The sequence below is a fragment of the Nomascus leucogenys genome, chromosome 7b, assembly GCF_006542625.1.
Source record: "Nomascus leucogenys isolate Asia chromosome 7b, Asia_NLE_v1, whole genome shotgun sequence".
Taxonomy (NCBI): domain Eukaryota; kingdom Metazoa; phylum Chordata; class Mammalia; order Primates; family Hylobatidae; genus Nomascus; species Nomascus leucogenys.
The window spans coordinates 18,348,819-18,357,603 of NC_044387.1; the positions used below are offsets into that span (position 1 = coordinate 18,348,819).

The 8,785-nt window shown below is 37.8% G+C and overlaps 1 protein-coding gene across 2 annotated transcripts in view; it reads left to right on the forward strand.

Moving 5' to 3' along the window:
• Nucleotides 1-7,769, forward strand: part of SLC7A11 (solute carrier family 7 member 11) — a 77,679-nt gene extending 69,910 nt beyond the window's left edge. The window contains exon 13 of one of the 2 annotated variants that reach the window (XM_030815699.1): nt 7,031-7,196. In XM_030815699.1, the coding sequence (XP_030671559.1) occupies nt 7,031-7,092 (62 nt within the window). In that variant the 3' untranslated portion in view covers nt 7,093-7,196. Of the gene's footprint in view, nt 1-7,030 lie in introns of both variants that reach the window. The other variant, XM_003264668.3, reaches the window with a different exon arrangement.
• Nucleotides 7,770-8,785: the final 1,016 nt, after the last annotated feature.

The following is an 8,785-nucleotide window of genomic DNA, read 5'->3' on the forward strand; positions in this document are numbered from 1 at the left end:
TGGCATTTTAATTGGAACTGCTTTTTGGCAGGAAGGACATTTAGGGTACAGCCGTTGAATCCTTTCGGATATTAGTTTGGGCTGCTGTAATCACTTCTTAGGAGAAACAGCTTTGTTTTAGATGAAATTTTATCAGTAGTTCTCTAAACGACCTAATTGCTCTTTGAATCCCTTACTAACCTAATTATTTTCCTTCTGGTTTGAATGCAGTTTAGTGATTCTATATCATAAAATGTAACTTGATGAGTGACATGAGATTTGTTGGGAAGTTAGGCAGTGGCCTGCAAATGCCTTAAACATTATGACTGTACGCTACCTTAAAAGGAAGGGTGACTCATGAAGGATTATAATAACAAGAACAATGGAGAGAACAATAGCAGCTTCCACATATGTGTGCACATGTATGACTTCATTTCATTTTTTTAAATTTTACTTTCAGTTCTGGAATAAATGTGCAGAACGTGCAGGTTTGTTACATAGGTATACATGTGCTATGGTGGGAGTGTAAATTAGTTCAACCATTGTGGAAAACAGTGTGGCAATTCTTCAAGAATCTAGAACCAGAAATATCATTTGACCCAGTAATCCCATTACTGGGTATATATCCAAAGGTTTATAAATCATTCTACTATAAAGGCACATGCACACGTATGTTTATTGCAGCACTATTTACAATAGCAAAAACTTAGAACCAACCCAAATGCCCGTCAGTGATAGACTGGATAAGGAAAATGTGGCACATATATACGATAGAATACTACGCAACCATAAAAAAGAATGAGTTAATATCCTTTGCAGGGACATAGATGAAGCTGGAAGCCATTATTCTCAGCAAACTAACACAGGAACAGAAAAGCAAACAGCACATGTCCTCACTCATAAGTGGGAGTAGAACAATGAGGACACATGGACACAGAGAGAGGAACAAGACTTTATTTAATTCATATAATATCCTACTGAGGTAGGAAAATTATTATCCCCAGTTAATAGGCTTTGAATTATAGCATGAGAGAATTCAGGTCACTTGTTCCAAGTCATACAGATATAAAGTAGAATAGCTGAAAGTCAAACTCAGGCAGTTTTATATTTTAGGAGAATCACCCTGGGGGTTGTGAGGATGGATTAAGATAGGTTGGGGCTGAAGACAGAATATTGACTTTGGTGGTTACGGCAGCAATCCTGATGAGAATTGAGGGGGGTTCTGAAGACAGGCAGTATCAGCAGGGTCTGAGAGAAAGTGAAACATACTAAAAGAAAAATCAGCAAGACTTGGTGACCAGTTAAATTGGGGGAGGAGAAAACATAGTAGATCACTAGGTAGGAAGGGTGCCTATGAATAGCCTGTGTTGAAAGCGTGTCTCTCTGTCTGTCAGAGGCTCTCCTGAGTCCTTTCCCCTACGTGATCAGCTCAAGCAATCCTCAACAAGGTTGATGTGTGAGGTGCTATTATTCCCAAGTCCAGATGAGAAAAACAGGGCTCAGGAAAATGGAGAATTTATTTTTGAGTGTATGTATTTTAAACCATAGAACTAGGAATTGAACCCACATCTGCTGGACTTCTAAGTTCATGCTCTTTTTAGAGTGGATCCCTTGTGGAAGGGGGAGAGAGACAGACAGAGAGATAGGTAGGTAACAAATATAGCCAGAAGGGCAGATCTATTCTCGCTGGTGAATGTGATGAGTTTAGAACATAGCTTTCATACTTTTTCTTTGTTTTAATTTATTTACTTTACCATAATTAATTTTTTAAATTCCAGTTAAAAGTTTAGGGAGATTTCTGGTTAAATTATTAATAAATAATGCCAGTGTTACTAAAAAACAACCAACCAAAAACCTTGATATGCATATTGAATCTCTAGTGTGCTGTGCAGACTCATTGAGAAGTCAGTCCTTTAAAGCAGAGTTTTGTTAATACCTTTTATTAGCATTCAATTGAATTTTGCATCTTTAGATCTTATACTACTATTTGTATCTGGATTTTGTTTCCCCAAAGAAATGTAACTATACAAATGAGGTGCTTTATGGCTGACACAGGCACACTGATTGCCTTAACAGAGTATTTAATCTCTATTTCTTCTCAGATCACACTAGCTTTCTGTGGAATATTTTTAAGTTTTCTGTGTTCTAGACACTAAATATAGAGCCTGTTCTGAGGGAAAAGGGATCTTATTAAATATCATTTACCATTAGAGTTGCTTTATTTATTGCTAACATTTAGGATAGATTAGCACTCATCACCGTGAAATCTATGTCTGTCTCCCATACTGACCGAGACAGTTAAAACCCCTGAGCAGCACAGAAAATTGAGAATTGAGGAAGAAAGAGCTGGTGGTCCTAGAGTTAGACTAGAAGAGAGGGAGCATGATGAAAGAGCAAAGCCATTGTTCCATCCCACTTTAGTAGGCATTTTGTTCCTCCTGTTTGGAGTCAGCCAACTCTAATAGTTCTTTCCTCTTGCTAAGAAACACGTGTGTACTTTGTATTATTTCTTTGTTAGTTCATCCCAACAAGCAGTTTTCATGCTTGATCCTTCATTGATGTCTTTTGGTGTTCATGTAATTTTAAAGTTTTTTGCTATTTTTCTATCTCTAATGATGTTTTGAACATTTCCAAGGCCTCCAAATTTAGTGTTAGCCATTTGTGAAACTAGCAGCAATGGAGTAGTCCCATAATGGTTATTTGGTTCTCAAAAATGCCATTAAGTCTTACCAGGGAGCATGGCAATTCTGCTTTTAAACTGCGATCATTGTAACTCTTTATCTTTATAGCTGCCTTGAAAGTGAGTAGCAAAAAGCAACAGTCCTCCGTAATTTTGTTTGATTTTTCTCTGAGGCAGCATTCTTGTAGTAAAATAAAGAAAATTCATAATATTTATTGCTGCAATAGGAAGTATTTCCTTAGCCTTTGGCCAAAACAAAACACTCACACACAGACACACAAACAACAGAATCCTGAAGCAGCGCCCTGACCCTTCTCCCAACTACTCTATGATCTTTTTGTTAGAGAGAAACTCAGTGTGAACTTAGAGACCAAGAGCCTTTGCTTGGAGCAGTTTGTTCAATGATTTAATGTCATGTCCTTTCATTAGGTAAAATTCCATAACCTTTATATTATCATTTATTTTTACCCTGATAATGCATGAGTAGATTAGCCCTGTGAAAATGATAGTCTATCAAAATACGTTTTACCTAGGCTGTTTCCATGAAAAACGAAAGCACTCAGAAAATGGTGAAAGGCTGCTGAGAACTGACAGCCAGGGAATGTTCAGAATCGTTCAGAATCCAAGGAGCTGAGATTTTCAGAGATTCGATAAATCTCTCCAGCCACAGGATGCCAGTATTGAACCACTTTTTGTTTGATAGCATTTCTAGGGAGAAAAGAAAACATGCTCTTAAGGGAATGGTGAGATACACGGAAAGCTTTTTTCTGCCATCTGTGACAGAGTGGTTTATTCTTCTGGTGGGTTAGTTATATTATTTATTTACTTATAGAAACACAAGCTTCTCACGCGAGGAAAAAGGGGCAGATACCCCAATGACATACGCAAATACACAAAGATAGCAAGACCTGGCAAACCTGGGCCAGGACTCAAACAGCAGCCATTTTACTTGGCTGTCCCTATTTATCAACCAAACCTTGTCACGGGGTTGAGTGGGGTGACTGGAAGTGGGTCCCTCCTGCTCAGGGAGGGAGATAGAGGACAGCCTTATTTAAACAAACAAAATCTTTGATTATAAAAAAATCAGACTGGGAAACACCAGCAGAATGACTAATGCATCTTTGTGGACAGTGAGTTTGCAACTCCAGAGTCCTAAAAGCATATGCTGCATACAGTGGGTCAAGATAACTTCATTTATGTTAAATCACTGACAGCTGAATAATGCATTTAAAAGACTGTTCACAAAGACTGCAGTGCAATAGGTAAGTTAATTAAGCTTGCCTACATTTCTTAGGGGTCCAAACTATCTTCATTGTAAGAATAAAATGAGATCATGCTTGTGAAAATATTTGTAGCCTTAAAAAAATACTATTATTCTTATGAAGACTTCCAGAAAAAAAAATGGCCTTGTGCTACATCACAAACGTGGCAATTTTTGCTGTAGTTCCCATATTGGTACCAGGTATGGTTGGGTTAAATCAAATTTTGCAGGGTCAGTTGTTGTTTCAAATTATTTCAAGAATAACTACTGAATATGAAAGCTAAAGCTAAAAATACTACAACTGTTATTTGTTCCTGTACCTTACAGTTACTGAAAACACCAAATGCAGACTCATTAACATACGTTTATTTAAAGAAAGAGTACCGAGGGTTGATTATCCTTAAAGCCAAAAGACTGTTTTTGAACATGGATGTAGACAGGACAGTTGAATGACACATGCTCTGCAGCTTTCCCAGGCAAGCAGGAAGCTTCCTTAAAGACATACTTGCCTCTCTGGAGCACCGCTGTCTGGTCCACTGCTGTAAGATAATCTAGAAGGAAAAGTTGGTGGGACTCCAACAGGTACTCATGATCAAAATCAATTACTCTGCAGAAGGCTTCATTACGATGAAAGTCATTCAAATCCTGAGATTCCAAGAGAGATCACATAAGAAAGACATAGTGGATATTGTCAACAGGGCTGATTAAACACAAAGGAAGAGGAAAGATAGATAGCAGAAAGTGTGCAAAACCAGAAGAGAGATTCTATGGCCATGTGCCACTGAATAATGGACCGAAACCAAGCTTTTAGGAAGGAGAATGACACATTAGGGAAGCAGCAGGATCTAAGGTGCTCCTCATTTGTCTGAATGGAGGCGATGTTATGACATGGGGAAGCAAGATGTCTAAGACAGCAGACATCTGGGGGTCCCTGAATATAGAGAAACATTTTTGGAAAAGGCTTTCATGTTGGGTGTGGAGGGCAGTCATGGAGATTAGTTCAGGAGGCTGTGGGCAGGATCTCTTTAGGGAGGCAGGGCTGTAGATGATGTCTCTTTAACATCACTGCTTTTCATTTGGCAATTGCAGATGCCTGAGATCTCTTGTTTTTCTGTTTGTTTGGTTTAAACTACTGTCACATATCCCTAACCCCTTCTCTGTCTAAGCTACATTTTCTTTACTATTTATTAATATTTCCTTTTCCCACAAATGCCTATTTTTATAGAATAATTTTGTCATTTCCCTTTTCTGAAAATATGGGCTTTAATTGCTCTTGAGTGCTCCCTTATGCGGCACTTACATCTCAATGTAAAGGGTGGGCTGTGTAAAATAGTTTATTTAAGAAACATTCACATAGAGTTTATAATTTACCGAGACTGTGCTGGGCCCTTTACAATTAATGTAGACTGTAAAATTAGTGGGCTGAGGACAATATCTTTGACAAACACAGAAAGAAAAGGATGAAAAAATACCTTTTTTTTCGAGATGGAGTTTCATTCTTCTTGCCCAGGCTGGAGTGTAATGGCGCAATCTCGGCTTACCACAACCTCTGCCTCCAGGGTTCAAGTGATTCTCCTGCCTCAGCCTCCTGAGTAGCTGGGAGTACAGGCATGCGCCATCACACCCAGCTAATTTTGTATTTTTAGTAGAGACGGGGTTTCTCCATGTTAGTGGGGCTGGTCTCGAACTCCCAACCAGGTGATCCACCTGCCTCAGCCTCCCAAAGTGCTGAGATTACAGGCATGAGCCACTGCGCCCGGCCTGAAAAAAATACCTTTTAAAAGGTCATTAAATATGGCTTGAAAGGAGCTATTACAGATAACAAACCATGAATGAGGAGAACGATTCTGTGTCCAGATGAAAGACTATCTGGGTCTGAAACCATCAACAGGTCAGGCTCTAAACAGCTCCAGGACTAGCAGGACATTGAAAAGATTCTGTAGGAATTCATTACAAAGATAAGAAGCAAACTGGCTGGGCATAGTGGCTCACACCTGTAATCCCAGCACTTTGGGAGGTCGAGGTGGGCAAATCACTTGAGGTCAGGAGTTCGAGACCACCCAGACCAACATGATGAAACCCCGTCGCTACTAAAAATACAGAATTAGCCGGGTGTGGTAGCACATGCCTGTAATCCCAGCTACTTGGGAGGCTGAGGCAGGAGACGCGCTTGAATCTGGGAGGTAGAGGTTTCAGTGAGCTGAGATCACGCCATTGCGCTCAAACCTGGGCAACAAGAGTGAAACTCCGTCTCAAAAAAAAAAGAAAAAAAAAAAAAAGAGGCAAACAAGAACTAATGTCCTCAGAAACCAAGGTCACAGAGTTCTAGAAATGCTGAGATAAAATGACCTTAGAAATCATCTAGCTCAATGGTTCTGAAGGAAAAAAGGTAGACCTTCTGAACACTGGAGCCAGCCTTTCTCGGGATGCCCTCAGTTCCTACATTTTTGTGTCTATATCAATCAGAATTACAGACTGCTAGGCCCCATCTTCAGTTTCTAATTTAGTAGGTCTAGGATTGAGCTTGAAAAGATGCATTTCTAATATGGTAGTTGATGCTAATTTTGTTGGTCCAGGGACCGCACTTTGAGAATCACTGATTTAGTCTCTCATTCTACTGATTGATTAGGCAAATTAGGCCCTAGGAGATAAGACAATATTCTCAATACCATGTTACAAGTTAGAGAATGAAAATTATATTCTGATTCTCCTCCCAATTCTTCTGAGGAACTGATTGTAATCTCATAGGTGCAAAAAGAATAAACCAATTTTAAACTGAATATGAAGCGTATTTTTAAACATTTATTTATATATTGGTCCTACTGTTTCAAAATATTTTCCCCCTTCTGGTCCATGAATGAAAATCCTTACTTGAATGCAAAATATTAATGTATTCTTGCTGAGAAGCCATCATGGGAAGTTACAGAAGTGACAAATAAATAAATTAATTGAGCATGATAGAATTCTAATGAAGTAAGTAATTCTTGAAAGTGCTCTATGAAGTAGACAGTTGTGTGTTTTTGGTATTCAACCCAAAATAATTCATATTTTGCTGTTTTTATGCATTTCTGATTTCCATGCATTTTAAATTTATTTTTATTTCTTTGTAGAGAGAATAACCAGAACATTACAAATAATACTGGAAGTTGTACCAGAAGAAGATAAGTTATGAACTAATGGACTTGAGATCTTGGCAATCTGCCCAAGGGGAGACACAAAATAGGGAGTTTTACTTCATTTTCTGAAAGTCCAGAGAATTACAACTTTGGTGATAAACAAAAGGAGTCAGTTATTTTTATTCATATATTTTAGCATATTCAAACTAATTTCTAAGAAATTTAGTTATAACTCTCTGTAGTTTATAGCAAGTGAATATGCAGTTATTCTATGAGTCACACAATTCGTGAGTCTCTGATACCTACCTATTGGGGTTAGGAGAAAAGACTAGACAATAACTATGTGGTCATTCTTTACCACATATGTTAGCCCGTCAAAGAACCTTCAAACTGAAGACTGAGATTTTTCTGTATATATGGGTTTTGTAAAGATGATGGTTTTACACACTATAGATGACTATACTGTGAAAAGTGTTTTCAGTTCTGAAAAAAAAAGCATACATCATGATTATGGCCGAGAGGAGGGAAAGAAATTTATTTTACATTGACATTGCATTGCTTCCCCTTAGATACCAATTTAGATAACACTCATGCTTTAATGGATTATACCCAGAGCATTTTGAACAAAGGTCAGTGGGGATTGTTGAATACATTAAAGAAGAGTTTCTAGGGGCTACTGTTTATGGGACACATCCAGGAGTTATGTTTGTTTGAGTAAAAATCCTTGAGAATTATTTATTATGTCAGATGTTTTTTTCATTCATTTTCAGGAAGTTTTAGTTATCTGTCATTTTGTTTTTCACATCAGTTTGATCAGGAAAGTGTAAGTGTGTAACACATCTTAGAGCAAGAGTCAGTTTGGTATTAAATCCTCATTAGAACAACCACCTGTTTCACTAATAACTTACCCTGATGAGTATATCTAAACATATGCATTTTAAACCTTCAAATTACATTATCAACATGAGAGAAATCACCAACAAAGAAAATGTACAAAATAGTCCTATATCTGTAATCATATCTACATGCAATGTTAGTAATTCTGAAGTTTTTTAAATTTATGGCTATTTTTACACGATGATGAATTTTGACAGTTTGTGCATTTTCTTTATACATTTTATATTCTGTTAAAAATATCTCTTCAGATGAAACTGTCCAGATTAATTAGGAAAAGGCATATATTAACATAAAAATTGAAAAAGAAATGTCACTGCTAAATAAGATTTACAACTGATGTTTCTAGAAAATTTCCACTTCTATATCTAGGCTTTGTCAGTAATTATCATTCAACTTGCAAAAGAGATAACTGATTGATAAGAAGAAAACTGAAAGAATGAGAATCTGTGGATAAGTGTTTGTGTTCAGAAGATGTTGTTATGCCAGTATTAGAAAATATTGTGGGCCAGGCATGATGGCTTACATCTGTAATCCCAGCACTTTGGGAGGCCAAGGCAGGTGGATCACCTGAGGTTGGGAGTTCTAGACTAGCCTGACCAACATGGAGAAACCTCGTCTCTACTAAAAATACAAAATTAGCTGGGCATGATGGCACATGCTGGTAATCTCAGCTATTCAGGAGGCTGAGGAAGGAGAATTGCTTGAACCCGGGAGGCAGAGGTTGCAGTGAGCCGAAATTGCACCACTGCACTCCAGCCTGGGTGACAACGTGAGACTCCATCTCCAAAAAAAAAAAAAAAAATATATGTGTATGTGTGTGTGTGTGTGTGTATACATATATATGTATACATA